We start from the raw sequence: 19,375 nt of genomic DNA, 5'->3' as shown, positions 1-19,375 counted from the left end.
CCACTTCTTACAGCACCCAAGGTATGTTTACAGACTGTGGTACTTGTGATTAGCATCATGCCAGAGGAGAGAAAGTTCCAAAGGCCCGAGACGGCACGCTCCAGATGGTATGAAAACACTGTGCCTATGCACTCGACATCCCTCTCTGCACTCCTGCCTTATTATGCTCCTCCAATTTTCGTGAGAAAGAGTAGCTTAATGAAGCTCTGGTGGAACCCCAGTCCTAAGAAGTGCTTTTGTGATTTACAACTAATTTAAGTTCTTCTGCTTCAGCCCTTTCTGTCAAGCAAACCGAAAGTGACAGAGGAAAATGACGGTGGGGTCTGCCGGGCTGCGGGAACGAGGCTGAGTCTGGGCTCTTCCTATAAGGGCTATTTCACCAAGATAATGAAGCAGTTCAGAGGACACATTCAATCTAGCTAATAAGGAAAAGGTCTGAATGAGTAACTGAATGAAATCACTAAACAAGGACGGGGTACCTCTAGAGCTAGAAGCAGCTCACTTAAACTGAATGCCTAAAATTACACTTAATCTCAAGTCTAAGGAGAAAATAGGGGTTTAATCTTATCCTGTGAGTATATCATCTTTCTCAAGAAGTTCAAAGGAGTTAAATTTTTAAAAATATAATTTTAAAAATACAATTTTGAGATGAAAAGTTTTCCCATTTTATATGAAAAAAAATGGCAACACAATATCATCAAGAATAAGAAAATCTAGGATCCATTCCCTCACTGTGAGTCCAATACTCAGCCATCACACCCATGGTTCGTAAACATTTTCTCTCCTGAACAGTTAAACCACTTCCCACAGTTTGATGGCACGAAAGTTCTATCTCCCTATTTCTTCCTTCCCAATATCAAAATATTTTTAGCACAAAGTTGAAATCGATAACACCAACAAATACAGTTATCTAGTTGGCTTGAGAAGTCATGCTAGCAGTTTTATGAGGACTTTAGCAGCTGGCTGGAGGGAGAGTAAATTGGTACAACCTTCCTGAAGGGCAATTTGGCAATATATATCAAACACTTGGAAAACTTGACACTCTCTCTTCCAAATTCTCACTTCTTAGAAATTCCTCTGAGAAAATAACCTGAGATGTATGCAAAGATCTATGTGCAAAATGATCCCTGCAGCATCATTTATGATAGCAAAATACTGGAATAAGCAAAAAATAAGAAAAGAATGCCCAACAGGAAAGCATTAAAGAATCATGGTACAGCCATTAGAACAGAATACAGCTACCATAATCCATACTGCAGGTATGGAAATACATGCACAATATATCCAATTAAAAAATAAACTCACAAAACTATGTGATACTCCCGTCCCAGGGTGATTTAGACGAGCAAAGTGGGAGCACAGGCTCCAAAATGTTAGCAGTGACGATCTCTGAGTGCCGAGATGCTGGGAGGTTTAGGTTTTTTCCTCTCTGCTTACTTTCCCAATTGTGACTTCTTTACTTTAGTACTTACTTACTTACTTTAGGAAGTGACTACTTATTTTAGTGACTTCATCACTAAAGATGAACAGTGTTATCATTTCTGTAAAAAGTGTCATAATAATTAGAAATGTGCCTAAACACACACACCCCTAACTTTTTTGGGGGCAAGAGTTACAGAGTCAGAATCTTACAGAGTCAGAGCAGGGAGAGCCATCCGTCCGTGCATCTAAGGATGCAGGGAATACAGGAGGCATGAAGTAAGAACCCGAGCTTCAAGGCGCTTTCCGTGTAGCATGTGAAGAAATACTGCAAGGGGAAAGGTGCTCTGTGCCACAAGAGAGGCTTAAAAATAAGTGTCACATGAGTTCAGGAGGGAGCAAGAGACACTGGACAGTTACCCTTTTCTCAGAGCCAGGCAGGAATTCCTCCTCCGCTGTTTCCAGGAACTCCAAAATGGGTCTCAGCTGTGTTACACACCGGATCAGGTCCTCTTTGTGTTCCAGTAACAGAACAGACAAGGTCTTTCCCTCCTCTGTGCTCCCTGGGGGAGAAAGAGCTGGAGACGGACAAGAGAAGCTAGTCAATTTGAAGAAAATGACAGTGTGGTTTGTCAAGAGAGATCTAACAGAATAGTAAAGTGATTCTCAGCCTATTCTGAGCACCCGAACGCAGAATCTCTTTTTGGAGAGGAAAATACTTTATCATTCCGTTTAAACTCTTCTATGAAAGGGAAAGTGCTTCATTTATCTGTCGAAACACAAAGCAGTCGAGCCAGCAGAGGTTAGCGTCTGCGTGGCAAGGCCACCGCTTTGTGCCCAAACGAGAAAAAGCTCAGCCCTTACGTGCTGTCAGCAACCAGTCCACCCTGGGCACGCCAAACACTGATCTGGACGTGTGGCTTCTGAAGGGCAGGAGAACACGGATGATATTCTGCAACTTCAAGGTGTCAGATTTAGCTAACTAGGGGGCAGAAATGAAGACTCAAATTCAGTTTGTATATGTTAACACGCAGCCTCTGGAACTATAGGTAGAAATTTATGTGCAAATCACTTAATAATAACTAAACCACTGAAAAAAATGGGATCACTCGAGCAAGCTTTGTAGCATCTTCCCAGAACAAAATGCAGTCACTCAGGTGGATGGGGTTTCTCCTACCTTTTGGCTGCACTGCTTCTACAGCCTCCAGCTTTCTGTCTGACAGTGCTGTCTTGACTGCAGGATTGGAATCCTGGTACAGCCGCAACAGGGACACAACGGTCTGAACACCCAGGCTCTCACTTCTTACTTTATCCAGGATTCTCTGAAATGCTGATTGTCCTTCACCCTCAAGGCATCCCATTATGGTCTGTGGAACACAAGTGCCCAGAAAGAGACGAGTCAGGGATCCCATGCTCCCTGGATTGGACAAGCAGGCCCTCAACAGTATGGTCCCTGCTGACATGACCTTTCTATGACACTTGATGGTATTATCGCTTCTGCAACACAATTCTCTGACTTCCTGACACGGAAGTGTTTTGGTAAGAACTTGCCTTTCTGAACTGAAGTCGCTCAGTTGTGTCCGACTCTTTGCGACCCTGTGGACTGTAGCCTACCAGGTTCCTCTGTCCATGGGGTTTTCCAGGCAAGAATACTGGAGTGGGTTGCCATATCCTTCTCCAGAGGATCTTCCCAACCCAGGGATCGAACCCGGGTCTCCCTCATTGCAGGCAGACGCTTTACCGCCTGGGCCACCAGGGAAGTCCAAAGTCCAGTGCCTTTCTGGCCACTCTTTCTCTGCCTTCCTCGATGGCTCTTCTTTCAAATCGGTAACCAAAAGCAGTACCTGAGACTGGTCTCAACTCTGTTTTTTCTCCCTTATACACTCTCCTTTTGAAAAGCTCTCACACACGTCACTTTATGAAGACAGCCCTGAAAACCAGCGTGCTCATCCTGAACTCTGTTTCAATCAACAGTCACAATGTCTGTGGGATGTACCTGATCCTCCAGGGGTCTCAGCACCACATGCCTAACACCCAACTCACCTCCATGACTGTTTAAACCTAGAGCACTAAAATGCCAACAACTCCAGGGGGAAGATAAACAATGTTAGCATTCAACTGAGTGTCTCATGCAGATGGGAGGAAGGCCAACTGGAAGGCAGAATTAATATTTCTATCTCAGCAGTAATGAAAAATCTGGTAATCGAAACTTAACTTCATGTGGATAGCATTATACATAATCTTTATATTCCTACTTGGCAAAATTACAACCTACCTCTGATGCTTTTTAGTATTGATACTACAAAAGAAAATAGTTTTCTAAGGAGAGTCTTTAGAGAACAAAAATCTAAGGTTTTCTAGACACACACACACTCACAGCAATATACACAACACAAAAGGATCTCATGAATATGTACACTGGCAAAGTTCACCCAGTTATTACATATTCTGACAGTAATTACATGTTTAAAATTATTGTTTAGAGAGACTTGATCTCCTTGCCTCCCAAATAAACAGGATTATAAATGAGTCAGACTCTGTGTTTCTTGAGTTTGCTCGAGCTTGTTTCCTGATCAGAAAGGACTGTATAAAGCTAACTTAAAAAAAAAAAAAAGGTTCCTATGTTTTTCGGCCATCTCCAAAAGTAAACAGAGATAAAATACATAATCCACACTAAGCTTTTACTGGAATAAGTAACTTTCATGAACAAAAGATAAATCGTTTTGTCTCTATTTTAAAAATAATAAATAAGATAAAGATATCAGTTGAACGCCTAATTCTCTTTGGTCTCATTTATTCGGGCTTTCTGGCTTTCAGCAGTTGGCCTATAGTCTCCTTAGAACGCCTCTTCTTTGACAGCAGTAGGGACCTGCGGCAGGCAGCCTCTGAAACAGCTCCTAGCATGCCCGCCTCCAGGTTTTCACGCCCTTGGGCTGAGCCTCGTGACTCGCTTCTAAGAAAAAGAATAGGGGACAGGTAGCGGGCCGGCAAGTGTGAGGCTGGGTCACCGTGGCTGCCATCTCACCCCTGTGTGGACTCCCTCAGCGTCTTTGCTCTAGAGGATGCAAGCTGCCATGCTAGGAGGGGCCCAAGAGAGAGGCCCTCGTGGCAAGGAAGTCAGTCCCTGGCCAACAAACAGATGAGTGAGCTTAGGAAGAGACGTCCCCAGCTGAGCCTCGGCGTGTCTGCAGCCCAGGCTCACACCCTGAGTGCAGCCCCGTGAGGAACACTGAGCCAGGGACTCAGCTGAACTGTGCCTGGATTTCTGACCCACAAAAACCGTGAGAGCATAGATGCCTGTTCTTTAAAGCTGCTAAAATTTAAGAGAAATCCGTTCAACGTAGGACCATGGGAATAGGTATCTCCTAAAGACCCATGATTGCTCATACCCTTAGTTTTAAACCTGCTTCTTCCTCTTTATTTTCCATTTCCTCCCTCCCTCCCTCCTTCCCTCTGACCGTCTTGTGCACTTAGTTCATAACAGCCTACAGCTATCTCATTGTATCCTAGGCCACTTTGCGTTCACCGAAGCTCTCCGGATATCCCAGGTCCGCCTCTCTCAGTATCCAATTTGTCTGCATTATCATTTGAGCCGGTGGGGAGGGGAGCTTTCATCAACGGTGGGATCTGATGTGCTGCTCATTATCCTCACCGCCGTCTCCTCCTCTGCCGAACTGCTCAGCAGTGAAATTAAAACATTTGTTAACTTCATTGCTCAGCAGTGACACCAGGGTGGCCATCTGGGAAGAGAAGCGGGGCTGGGCTGATGAAAGGGCCAGGAGTGAGCAGTCAGCTGCCGGGACGGCCCTGCGCCCTGCTCTTTCTTCCAGAACCTACTGCGGACCTGCATCAGAGCCAGCGCAGTTAACTGTTAGCTCCATCAGCGCCCTAGGCTGCCTGGGGCTCCACAGCGGAGTAAGCCCTTTTCTGGAAATAGGGAATCTGCCTAAACAGAAGGGTGTCACATATTGCAACAGGCTGGAACTCACTGATTGCTATCACGGAACAGAACTTTAGGGAAATGAACCAAAACAGACTTTTATTCTTCAACCAGACATTTAGAACCCCTTTGATTCTTAGAGTTAAAAGTACTTCAATAAATTCGTACCAATTCATGGTCACACAAATACTCAAAGTACTTTTATCTATGAGTGAAATACGGGTCAATATATTTCAAGATGGAACAGTTTTCTCTCCCTCTGTTGTCTGTGAAAAAAATGACTCCATCTTTCCCTTACACTCAGATCTTTTAATGGCATTTACTTATTTTCCCAACTGCCCGCCTACGGCCTTTGGACTTGTCTGGGTCACACCACACTCTTGTTTGCTCATACCTTCCCTGAACGCTGAGGGCCAGACAAGGGTGACAACGAGACGGACCACGACAGCTCAGCGCCACCCCAGACGCTGTGCATACGTGCCGTCTACTTCACCCCCCACGCCAGACCCTGCAGGCGCTACCACGACCACCTAAAGGAGAGTCAGAGAGGCGCAGTAACTGGCCCAAGGTTGCATGGCTGGTGAGCAGAATACCAGGATGAAATGCCGGCTCCTGGCGCCTCTTTTGCGAGGTTCATCTTCCAGACTTTGAGTGTAACCAAATCCATTTCACTGGATTTTATTGGACTTCTTAGAATCAACATCAGATGGAACACTGGTTAGCCTCCAGACAATCTATACCATTCCTCCTGGTCTCAATGATTAGTGCGGAGACCAGTATGCAATAGGTGCTTAATAAATGTTTGTTCAACTGAATGAAATTCCCTTCCCATAAGACCACCAGCCCTTTGAGCTATAGCTGCATATCTTAGACTTGATAATTAGAAGAGACTTGAAAAACCAACTTGTTTATCTCTCACAGATCTGTAAAGTGAATCCTACCCCTTCACTTCTCAAGAAAGTTACCCTACTTTGTCAGTGAGCACAGCCCACAAAACACAGACCTGCACTTCTTAACAAACCCTTGAGGTCATGACACAGTTGAAAACATCAGGTTCACATAAGAGCCTTCAATGTTATTTGCCTTTGAAACAAAGGTGAAGGAAAAAAGGATGCTACCAGGCCTTTGGTTTGGGAAGTCTTTCTAGAACTTTAGGTGAAAAGTAGATCAAACAGCAAGGAAATCAATAGTGGAAAGAGATACCTCCTTATTCTAGTCAGACTCACTTTGCTATATACACAATGATTTAAAAAGCAGGGCCATGACTAGGAATAAATTAAAAGTTTTAGCATAAAAGCTGAAAAAAAGTATAAGTTTCTGGTGGTTCCAGGTGGTAAAGAATCTGCCTGCCTTGCAGGAGACGGAGGTTTGATCCCTTGTTTGGGAAGATCCTCTGGAGAAGGAAATAGCTACCACTCCGGTATTCTTGCCTGGGAAATCCCATAGACAGAGGAGCCTGGGGGGCTACAGTCCCTGAGGTCGCAAAGCGTCAGACTCAACTGAGCAACTAACACTTTCACACTTTTCTTTTACTCAGCTCAGCCAGAAAGCCCTTTAGGTCAGTACCTGCTTTTTCTAATGGGTCAGAGATACTACACTGAGATGAAGACAAGCGGAAGACACTGTCCCATCCCAACACCCCAGAGATTTCTCCGTAATCAGTTTTGGCTTTGGTTTCACACAATTCAAGCTGCCCAGCCTCTTCTCATGTTGCTACAATCGCTGCTCAGGCAATGGCTTTGCCACCTTTCATCACTCATCTCAGGAAATAAAACAGTCAGGACACTGGCTCATGTGTCCTCCTTAACTCAATCCAGGCCAACTGCCTATCTCATATCCGTTTTTTAGGGGGAAAAAAAAGGAACCGACTAGTCCATCTCAATCAGAATATCACTATAAGCCTTAAGAGGCCTCAAAATTATACATCTAAGTGTAAATTATTTTTAACATCGAGCTATCTCTTTTTATATAATTTTATTAATTTATTTTTGGCTGTGTTTGCTCTTTGTTGCTGAGTGGACTTTTCTCTAGTTGCGACGAGCAGGGGCCACTCTCCAGCTGTGGTGTGTGGGCTTCTCATTACAGCGACTTCTCTTGTGGAACATGGGCTCTAGGGTGCACAGGCTTCAGGAGTTGCAACTCCCGGGCTCTGGAGCACACACTACCGAGTGTGCGAGCGTACGGGGTTACACGCTCTGCAGCATGTGGGATCTTCCCGGACCAAGGATCGAACCTGTGTCCCCCGAACTGGCAGGCGGATTCTTTACCACTGAGCCACCAGGGAAGCCCAAGCTAATTTTTTTTTTTTTTTTTAATGTGATGATGATTAACCAAAAACAACCACCACTACTACCAAAAACAGTCAAAGCTATCTGGGAGCTAGAAATGTATAAATAAAACAACAACACCAAACAAACTCCCCAAACAACCTTTAAAACTGTAGCTGAATGTAGAGTGCCTATGTGCCAGGGTTTCTTTGCTGTCAAGACATTCTATAAGGATAGGGATCCAGCCTTATTTATGTTTTTTTTTTTTTTCCCTAGCAACCAGCTCAATGCCTGGCACATACCAGTTGCTCAGTAAATATTTGCTGAATCAAGAGGAAAGCAAAGAATAACACTTGGGAAAATGGGCATTCAGCAACTCCTCAAAACACTGAGAGCTGTCAGCATAGATGCTGTGACATCTGCCATCACACATTAAGAATTTTGTAGGCCGTTAACTTCTCCAGCAATGCTTCTCAAAATGTAGTCTAGAGGTACCAAAAAAGCCATCCACGGGGAACTCGTTCAAGATGGAGATTCCCAAGCTCCACCAGAATGTAAGATTCAGACTCCGGAAATGTGGTCTGGAGGCGTACATTTTAACAAGATCATTTTTATATACACTGAATTGTTACTCTAGAGACTGATGGCTTCGTGTGAGACACTACACTGGCAGTTCAGAAAACTACTTTCAAGGGTAATGGCACCCATTTGAAAGCATGACTTGCAAATTAAGCTTAAACATCAACAGTAAACCATCTCGTGTCAAAGGAAGTGACCACAGTACTAGGATATTATAAGGCATTAAGTGAAAAAGGAGTTTCAAGGCTGACTGAGTCCAAAAACACCGAGTTAATGTATCAGCAAACAGCAGCAGTCATCCCCTGTTGGGCTCCTTCTATGTGCCTGGCATCTTAGTATGAGTTTTACATAAATCTTAATTAATTCACAATGACCCTATGATGTAGGTGATAACTCTCCCAAATTTTACAAATTAGGAAATTAAGACTTATAGAAAGTAAGCCGATGAAGGTCACAAGGCTAGTAAATGGGGGGTGTGTGTGCGCATGCTCAGTCACTCAGTCCTGTCTAATTCTTTGCGGCCCCACGGACTATAGTCCACCAGGCTCCTCTGCCCACGGAAATTTCCAGCCAAGAATACTGGAGTAGGGTCCCATTTTCTACTCCAGAGCTAGTAAATAGTAGAGCTGGATAAATAAATGGTATATACATACAATGGAACGCCGCTCAGCAATAAAAAGGAATGAATATGCAACAATCTGGGTGAACCTCAAAATAGTTATGCTGAATGCAAGAAGCCAAACCAAAAGGAACACAGACTGTAGGACTCCATTTATGTAATACTCGAGAAGATGCACATTCATCAAGACAGAAAGCAGACCAGCGTCACCTGGGGAAGGGCGAGTGGAAAGGGGGAGGATGGATGGATTGCCAAGGGATGTGAAAATATTTTTAGGGGGGGATGGACACGGTCACTATCTTGACTGTGATGATGATTTCAGGTTTTGAAACTTAGCAAACTGCAACCTTTAAATATGTGCAGTTTGCTATATGTCAATCATACCTCAAGCTGTCTAAAAGAAAGTGAGAGCGTGAGGGAAAGTGAGAGAAAGAAGTATACAGGGCCTATGCACAAGGCAGGGACTCCTAACTCTCTCCTGCTTGCTCGCTCTACATATATACACATATTTTTTTGGCCCTGCCAAACAGTTTGCCAGATCTTAGCTCCCCAACCAAGGACTGAACCTGGGACCCCTGCAGTGGAAGCGACAAGTCCACCAAGGAATTCCTCCTCCAACTCTATGTTTAATTTAATCTTATGTTCTTACAGTATTATTGCCTTTTTCTTTCTGTAGCTGAACAATTTATTATAGAATAAAACAGAATCAGTGTTAAATGTAGCCACCAAGTGTTTTGTAGAGATCTTACTCTGACCTCTAAAACCGAGGAAGAAATAACATAATCCTATAAAGATCACCCACAGAGAATCAGTGTTGTTGCAAAGTACTATTACTGTTGTTGCCATCAAAGGATTAGGGCAAGGAGAAGGGGGGAAATGCTGAATGAATCCTTATACAGCAAATATTTTTTGAGCACCTGTTATGTGCCAGACACTTTTAGGTACCAGTGTTAAGAGAAGAAAACGCGTCAGACACAGTGTGGGTGAGTACACACGTGACACCGGTAATCCGAGGACTGCCGGTCTAAGGAGTGACGATGCCCCTCTGCAGCCCAAGTTAAGTGGGCAGGAAGTTGTAAGAGAGAAAACGAAGACGGGTGTCTGTAAGCTGTCGAGGTAACAACCTAGTGACAGACATGATGGACTGGACCGTTAAGAGAACACCCAAGTGCAAAAATATAAAACCATCATGTCCTTCTGCATAATCAGCGCCAAGAGTGCCAGGATTTACAGTCTGAAACCTCCCCTAGGAGAGCCATCAGGGTCCACGCCGTCTTGTAAACAGTTTCTCCCTCAAGAAAACAACTTACAGCCAATTGTCAGTAAACTATGGTTGCGGTAAACACTTGACCTTGAATTTATTTGTTCAAAAAAGTAACTTGTTGTGGGGCAGAGTGAGAGAGGCTCAAGATGAAGGGGATACACACAAACATACACACTTACGGCCGATTTGGGTTCTTCAGTAGAAATCAACACAACACTGTACAGCAACTATCCTCCAATTAAAAATTAAACAATAAAATAAAAAGTAACTTGCTATGAATTAGGGAACTATTTAAATAGTAGAAGGCATGCATTGCTTGGATGAATAGTAACTGGTCATTTAGTTGCTAAGTCATGTTCGACTCTTGCGACCTCATGGACGGTAGCCCACCAAGTTCCTCTGTCCATGGGATTTTCCAGGCAAGAATATTGGGGTGGGTTGCCATTTCCTTCTCCAGGGGATCCTCCCAATCCAGGGATCGAAGCGGGGTCTCCTGCACTGCAGGCGGATTCTTTACCAACTCAGTCACCAGCAGTAACTAACAGCCATTAAACTGCCTACAGCACCAGAGGCCTCCCCACCGGACCTGCCAGTCAGATGAGCAAGCCTGCAGGGCAGCGCCCGCTCACTCTGCCAGCAGCCCTCAGAATAAGAGGCGAGGCCACGAGAAAGGGGAAGCGAGGGAGTCCTAGAGTGGCCGTGTGGTCAGCCCTGCACCGTCAAGCGTGAGGAGCTGGGTAGTGAGGGAGCCCACTGGTGGGGACGCATCTCATTGAGATGACAGAAAAACAGAAAACATCAACCAAGTAACAGAGATGATAAGCATTTGCCAGTTTTCTGTAGACAACACTGAACAGTTATACACCCTGACATACACGTATCATTTTTACCCCATTGGGAGGCAATAACTCAGTGCAAGAGAAGAGCTCTAACATCAGAACGCTCAGGTTTGACTTCTTGCTCAGAGTTTAGTTTCATGACCTCCGCAACCTTGGCCAAGCTATATCACTTCTTTGAGATACTTCTCATCCGTAAAACAGGGATATAAAATAATAAAATAGTATCCACTTCAATGATTTTTGTGAGGATTAAATGAGATAACTAACATATGTACCAAGCATAGCACGGGTAAAGTATTTAATACAAGTTCCCCATTATTGTCTGAAAATAGCAACTGTATTCCTAAAAACTGGATGCAATTTACTATGTAAGTTTGTATTAAATCCTTTTTGTATCATGTTTTCAGTATTTATGGTTATTTTGTTTTTTGTTTCTATTATTTGATCTATGATTTGGGGTTATCTGTGACTGCCTTCTGCCTCATTTTATTCCTGATTAATCAGGAGGAAATGGTAACCTCAGTTAAGTATCCTGGTTCAAAACTGGGGATTCACCTAGTGATCAAAACGTGTTTTTGTTTTGAAAATACCTTGCCTAGCACTTTTGCAAGATTGTCCTTTTAGGGGGTAAATGTCCCCCCACCCAAAAAAAGCTTAAGGTTTGAAAAAAATTGAGACCCCGATACCTGATCTATCCTGAGAACATGAAACCAGCTAACAAATAAAACTCATGGTACCTACCTGCTTCTGCACATCTTTAATTTCTGAACACTCTTCTAGTCTTTTTAAAACATCCTGGGTAATCAAGAGTGCGTCTGAAAAGATTTTTTCATTTTCTAGAAGAAAATTCAACTGGTAATGTTTCCCCTCATACTCTGAATGGAAAACAAAACAAAATTTAAAAAATCAGTGGCTGATTACTTGAAATGATTTTTACAAGTGTAAGCTGAGAACTTTTAGGTCATGCACTGCATTTATAAATGGTATCTAACATATCAACTATGAGCAGCAGAAACACCATTTCTCACAGCTTCCTCCTCTGTGTCATCTTCATCCTAGTTAAGATAACGGGTAAAAATAAAACCAGTACACGGTCATTCCAATACAATACTGCTTTCTGCTTTGTGGTTCACCTTCAGGCTTCCAACGCTTAAAACCACAGACGAGCTTAAAAGACGAATGCCCTAGTACAATTATTGCATTGGATCTTGGTTTCCAATCTAACAGTGGTCTTTGACAAGTTTATCAATGAAACAAAAAAACTCATAAAGGTCACTGAGTCCAGTAATAGAAGGACAGGTTACAAAACAACGATTAAGTGAGTATTACCTTGTTCTGTGCTTGCTTCCTTGGCCTCCCTAAAGGTTTGTACAACAGGGGCGGAGGGACAAACTTCAGCTGAATGAGACCCCGGGGTGTCTGTGTGCCCCTGAACCTCCTGGGCAGCAGGAGGATCCACTCTCATCTCTTGCACTGCTGTATGGACCCCGTGCTTCACCTCCACTTTCACGGGGCCCTCTGGGGGAGTGGAGACCTCCGGGGAAGTATGATGCTCTCCAGCACCCTCGGAGGAAAGGATTTCCGTTTCAGGCTTCTCCGACTCCTTCCTGGATGGCTCTGATGGTGTGGAGACGTCCCTCACCACCTGACCCTGGACAGAGCAGTTTACGAGGCTGGCCAGAAGGTTTTTGCAACTAACGGCCACGTCGAACATCTGTAGGCTGTCGGCTAAGGAGATGATTTTGGAGAAGTTGTGCTTGCCCACAGGCAGTTTGCCTGTGTACATCATTTCCAACAAGAGGGCAAACTCCTCGGGGCTCACGACGGATGCGTCGATGGAGATGGTATCTGTGTTGTCCAGCAGGGTTTTGAACAGGAGGCTGGCAGCAGCCAGGACCAGCTTGTGGGCCCTGAAGTAAATGGTCCCGATGGAGATGGTGCAGTCACAGAACTGCTGCTCCTTGCACAGCGTGTAGAGCTGCTGCAGCAGCTGCCGGCTGTAGTTGGGGAGCTCCATCACTTCAGCTCTGTCCGAGGACTCCCCTTCCTCTCTTCTTCCAGAAACGCTTGGTGAGGGTCAGCACACGGTCCTAGAGGAACCCCCAGAAATGCCCCGTTAACGCTTCACAAGCACACAGGGAAATGCCCTGAATGAAATATTAAAATGAACATGCAATTCACTGGTTCATTCAGCAAATGCTGCTGAATAGCAAGGGGTGGGTGCACTGAATTAATCATGAAGATAACTGGCATGGGTCTGACTGCATGAAAGGGAGTCTGCTTGTGTGCCATCTGGACGATCTCATTTGATCCTTACAAGATACTCTAACCTTCCCATTTCACAGATGAGACTGAAGCTCAAAGAGACTGAGAGAACCAGCCTAAGGAAAAATAGCCATTAAATGGCATGCCCATGTCTCACTGATTTCAAAGCTGTAAGTAACAACACTGCTAAATGTGTCTGCTCCCGAGTTCTCAGCCAACTGAAGGAGACAAACACATATGAACAGGTCTACAATACAACCCTGACCTGCCTGGAGCACTGGACATAGGTCACCATTCCCCGCCCTCCAAGATGCATTTCTCGCTTGCGCCTGCACTCTGGCTCCTCTGCAGGGTCCTCTGCACCACTTTGGCCTCCAAAGTTTTCTTTGCTCCAGGACTGTCATCTCACATCTTATCTTCTCTCTCATCTGATTCCACACCTTTGAAACATCTAAATGCTCAGAGCTTTCAGATTTATATCTTTTGCTCAGACCCTTCCTCTGAACTCCAGACGCACACTTGGAACTACCTACTGAACACCTCCAACTGGAGGCCCAATTAGCTTCTTAAACTTAAATCCGAACTCCCCTGCCACCTTCCCCCCACTTCACAGCAACTCTGTCCCTTCTTGTTGTTCAGATACAAAACCTGGAAATCATTCTGGACTCCTGCTTTTCTCATGTCCCTTATCCAAGGCTTTATAAATCCTGTTGGCTCTATCTTCAAAATACATCCCAACTCTAATCACTAATCACCACTTCCCCTGGCTCTCCTTCGGTCAGCCCACGCCACCATCACCTTTTATCCGGGCTACTGCAACGACGTCCTAACTGGTCTCCATGCCTCCGCCCCTTCTGAGCCCTACCTCTCTCTACCCTACTCTCTCTATCTTCAACCCAGGAGTCAGCGTCATCTTTTAGGACACAGACAGGTACCGTCCCTTTGTACAAAAGAATCCGTGGTTCCTGATCTCAGAGTAAAAGCCAAATGCCAGAATTTGACTCTGGCTGTCATTAGCTCTAGAACTCATCTTCCCCCTGTTCCCCCTCACCCATGTGCTGAAAGCCCCAGGCCTTACGGGCTGCTCATGGAACACATGAAGCACACTCGTGCACAGGTTTCTTCACATGTGTGTGTGGCTCACTCCCGCCCCCATCAGGGCTCTGCTCAAAGCCACATGATCAACGAGGCCTTCCCTGACCATGTTCTTTAAACAGTAGCCTCCTCTCCAACCTCAGAACATTCCGTCCCTCTTATTCTATTTTTCATCATAGCTACTGACACGTTTTTATTACTTACTTATTATGTACCTCCCTTCACTAGGACATAAACTCCGTTAGAAAACGAGCTTTGTTCCCCTCATTGTCTGCTGTATCCCAGTGCTTAAAATTCTGCCCAACACGAACACTGCTGGTTAGTTGGTGGAATGAATAAATGAATGGGAGGAAATGTAATGATAGAGATTTGTACCTGGAAGCCCAGCTTGGGGAACAGGGATATCCAAAAGTCAGAGTGAGGTTTCTGCAGAGGAGCTAACAGCTAACCTGCCTTAAGAAATGAGTAGGCACTGATGAGGGGAAAAAGGCATTCCAAGCAGGGAAGCCCACGGGAAGCACACAGATAAGAACACGTCACACGGTGGCAGGAAGGAGTTTAGGAGGGGGGAGCACAGGAGATCAGTGATAGTGGGACATAAAGAAGGGGACAGGGAGCACCCGGACACGAATCTGGAGAGGCAGGCCAAGGCTCCGCCCGCAGAGAGGCACACAGACCACGCTCAGGGGCTTGGATTTAGCCTAACGGCAGTGAGGAGTCAATGACGGCTTTGAGGGACTTTAACTAGGACAGTCACATGGTCAGATAGGCATTTGGGAATATACCATCCAAGCGACACTTGTGCAGAATATGAAGGGGATAATGCTAGAGTCAGGCTCTATTACTGCAGAAGTTCAGGGGTAAATCATTGAGGGCTTTGACCAGGAGAAGTGGTAACAGAAGGGAGAGAGAGAGGTAGCAAAAAATAATTTAGAAAGTGTAACGTCATGACTTAGTATCTGAAGAGATGTGAGGGAAGTCAGAGACAATTCCCAGGTTCCTGGTTTGGTGAGTAAGTTATCCGAAATGATCCAGATAACACGAAAGAGTTTAGGGAACGAGACATCTACTTCTGTTTTGGGTCTGAGGATGTTATGATGATAGCAAAACTATATAATCTCACTTGTATAAATTTTTTAAAAGCTACAAAAAGGATGGAAAGACATTTATCAAAATAACAACGGTTGCCTTTGTTAGAAGGATTATGACTACTTTATCACTCTACAACTATTTCCATATTTTCCCACATTTAAAATTGACAAATAGAAATGAAAATATTTCCAACTTCTGGTTTCCAGGTTTCTCGTCTGGCATGTAAGGAGATTAAAAGTCACCATTCTACCCTGACAACAAGTGAAAAGGTAAATGGAAAAATCAACAACGCTTCTGAGCTCTGTCAGAGAAGTGAAGTCACGGGGCAAAAGCACTGCCCCCAAAATTGGAGAGACAGGCAGAGACTCACAGCTTCTCAGAGAGAAAGCCACCAACACAAGTCCATGGGAAACAGCACCAGAACAGGAAAATTGAGCTTAAGTTGACAAACTGCTAGAGGCTCAGGGTGGACAAGCCTGAGAGTTAAAAACCCCAGAGGGGTGGAGTCATAATTTTGTGAGTGTTAACTCCAAGAGTTCTACTGAGTTCTAACAGCATATCCTGGAGAAAAATTCCCTTCTGTTCTGGCAGGAGGAAGGAGAAAGTAACCATTCTAAAATATGACAAAGCATTCTGTTCTTCTCAACAAGGTGTAGAATCAGAAAATATTTCACCAGAGTCTAACCTAATTGGAGGAGGGGAGATACCCAATTTCAACTTCAGCCCACTCCAGTCATCCTGAACCACTCAAAGGTGTGGCAGGGGCGGGTAAAAGCGCTGGGGAGGCTCACAGGCCGGGGGCGCAGGCGCCAAAAGACGGAGACCGACTGTCTGTAAAACACACTTCCTCCTCCTCACGCCTCACCACCTCAATGCTCTAAATACACCGATGAAAAACAGACTGTCAGAGTGGACCAAAAGACAAGACCCATCTCATGTTGTCTACAAGAAACCCACTTAAAGATGCACATAGATTACAGTCAAAGCTTTCTACCCAAGAATGGTCACAAGGCAGGGATGTCTCATTTCACCATCGCTTTTCAATATCATTCTGGAGAGAGTAAAGGTATACATACGGGAAGGAAGGCACAAAACAGCCTGTTCACAGATGATATGACTGTCTGATGAGAGGATATATAGAAAATCTGAAGGAACTGACAAAAAATACTAATAATAGCAAGACTGCAGGATACAAGATAAATATAAAAGTTAATTGCTTTCCTCATCAGCAATGAATAAGTGGAATTGGAAGCTAAAACATTCCCATTTCAGTTGCACCCCCAAAAAGCAAAATTTAAAAAGTGAAATACTTAAGAATAAGTCTAACAAAATATATATAACATTTATATGAGAAAAACTACAAAACTCTGAGGAAAGGTATCAGAGAAAAACTGAGTAAATGGAGAGATATTCCATGTTCACAGACAGGAAGACTCAGTGTCAAGATTTCAGTTCTTCTTAACTTGATCTATAAATTCAAAACAATCCTAATCAAAATCTCATCAAGTTATCTTGTGGATACTGACAAACGGATTCTAAAGTTTATATGGAGAGGCAAAAGATCGAGAATAGCCAGCTCAACGTCAGGGTAGAAGGACAAAGTAGGAGGACTAACACCCCTCAGTACCAACTTCAATCCTCAGCCACAGCAACCTAAACGGTGTGTGACCAGCGCAAGAACAGAGAGACCCACGAAAGTACAGCCAGCTGCTCTGTGACAATGGAGCAAAGACAGCGTGATGGAAAACAGACAGCGTTTGCAACAAATGTGGCTGGAACAACTGGACATCCGTATGTGAAAAAAAAAAAAAGAAGAAGAATCTATTAAATACACACAGACCTCATAGCCTTCACAAATTTAACTCAAAATGGATCACAGACTTAAAAGCAAAAACACGATACTATAAAACCCCCAGAAAATAGCACAGCAGAAAACCTAGACGAACTCAAGTATGGCAATGACTTTTTAGATATACCTCCTAAGCCATGATCCCTGAAAGAAATAACAGATAGGATGGATTTCATTAAACTTAAAGCACTTCTGCTCTGTGAATGATTATGTTAAGAGAAAGAGAAGACAAGCCACAGAGCAACAGTCTAGGAAAAAATATCTGCAAAAGACACATCTGTTAAAAGGCTGTTATCCAAAACATACAAAGAATTCTTAAAACTCAACAATAACAAAACCCAACCTGATTAAAAAATAGATCAAAGACCTTAACAGACATCCCACCAAGAAAGAGCTACATAGCAACTAAGACTATAAAAAGGTGTCTAACTTCATATGTTATAAGGGAATTGCAAAGAAAACCTATTAGAAACACCAAAACCCAGATCACTGACAACACCAAATGCAGGTGAGGATGGACGGCAACAGGAAGCGCTATTCACTGCTGGCAAGAATACAAAATGGTACAGCACTTTGTAAAACGCTTTAGGAGTTTCTTATAAAATTAAACATACTCTTATCATACGATCCTACAGTTGTGCTCCCTGGTATTTAACAAACTGAAAACTTACGTCCACACAAACACCTGCGTGCAGATGTTTACGGCAGCTTTATTCGTAATTGCCAAAACTTGGAAGCAATCAAAACATCTTTTATCAGGTAAATGGATAAACGGTGGTACATCGCAACAATGGAATATGATTCTGTGCAAAGAGAAATGAGCTATCAAGCAATGTAAAGACGTGGAGGAAACTTAAAATGCATAAGTGAAAGAATCCAACAGAAAAAGGCTACTATATGTATACAACCATACGATACTCTGGAAAACGTAAAATGATGGAGATCGCGGAAGATCAGTGGTTGCCAGTGGTTAGGAGCAGGGAGGGATAAACGGGGGAAGTACGGAGGGTCTTTAGGGCAGAGAAACTATCCTCTATGGAACTGTGGTGACTTCAAATATCAGACACATGCCAAAATCCATAGAATGCATGAAACCAAAACTGTACCCTAATGCACAGGAGACAGGGATCAAGACCATCCCCATGGAAAAGAAATGCAAAAAACCAAAATGGCTGTCTGGTGAGGCCTTACAAATAGCTGTCAAAAGAAGAGAAGCACATGTACCCCAATGTTCATCACAGCACTGTTTATAATAGCCAGGACATGGAAGCAATCTAGATGTCCATCAGCACATGAATGGATAAGAAAGCTATGGTACATATACACAATGGAGTATTACTCAGCCATTAAAAAGAAAACATTTGAATCAGTTCTAATGAGGTGGATGAAACTGGAGCCTATTATACAGAGTGAAGTAAGCCAGAAGGAAAAACACCAATACAGTATAATAACGCATATATATGGAATTTAGAAAGATGGTAACAATAACCCTGTGTACGAGACAGCAAAAGAGACACTGATGTATTGAACAGTCTTATGGACTCTATGGGAGAGGGAGAGGGTGGGAAGATTTGGGAGAATGGCATTGAAACATGTAAAATATCATGTATGAAATGAGATGCCAGTCCAGGTTCGATGCTTGGGACTAGTGCACTGGGACGACCCAGAGGGATGGTATGGGGAGGGAGGGAGGGAGGAGGGTTCAGTATGGGGAACACATGTATACCTGTGGAGGATTCATTTTGATAATTGGCAAAACTAATACAATTATGTAAAGTTTAAAAATAAAATAAAATTAAAAAAAAAAAAACAGAAGAGAAGCAAAAAGCAAAGGAGGAAAGATAAGCATCTGAATGCAGACTTCCAAAGAATAGCAAGGAGAGATAAGAAACCCTTCCTCAGCAATCAATGCAAAGAAATAGAGGAAAACAACAGAATGAGAAAGACTAGAGATCTCTTCAAGAAAATTAGAGATACCAAGGAACATTTCATGCAAAGATGGGCTCGATAAAGGACAGAAATGGTATGGACCTAACAGAAGCAGAAGATATTAAGAAGAGGTGGCAAGAATACATAGAAGAACTGTACAAAAAGATCTTCATGACCAAGATAATCACCATGGTGTGATCACTCACCTAGAGCCAGAC

General features: G+C 43.7%; 1 protein-coding gene across 9 annotated transcripts in view; it reads right to left on the bottom strand.

Moving 5' to 3' along the window:
- The window catches only part of ZBTB40 (zinc finger and BTB domain containing 40), a 78,292-nt gene that overhangs the window by 24,412 nt on the left and 34,505 nt on the right, over nt 1–19,375 (bottom strand). For 8 of the 9 annotated variants that reach the window (XR_011466851.1, XM_070382810.1, XM_070382823.1 and 5 more), the window contains 4 exons: nt 12,257–13,017; nt 11,669–11,802; nt 2,597–2,786; nt 1,840–1,997 (listed from right to left, as the gene is read on the bottom strand). Coding sequence is in view for 8 of the 9 variants with exons in the window: in XM_070382810.1 (XP_070238911.1) it covers nt 1,840–1,997; nt 2,597–2,786; nt 11,669–11,802; nt 12,257–12,944 (1,170 nt within the window). In the remaining variant the exon portion in view is untranslated. Of the gene's footprint in view, nt 1–1,839; nt 1,998–2,596; nt 2,787–11,668; nt 11,803–12,256; nt 13,018–14,662; nt 14,741–19,375 lie in introns of all 9 variants that reach the window. The other variant, XM_070382815.1, reaches the window with a different exon arrangement.

Source organism: Bos mutus, chromosome 2, assembly GCF_027580195.1.
Source record: "Bos mutus isolate GX-2022 chromosome 2, NWIPB_WYAK_1.1, whole genome shotgun sequence".
Lineage (NCBI taxonomy): Eukaryota > Metazoa > Chordata > Mammalia > Artiodactyla > Bovidae > Bos > Bos mutus.
This window is presented reverse-complemented; position numbering and strand designations above follow the sequence as displayed.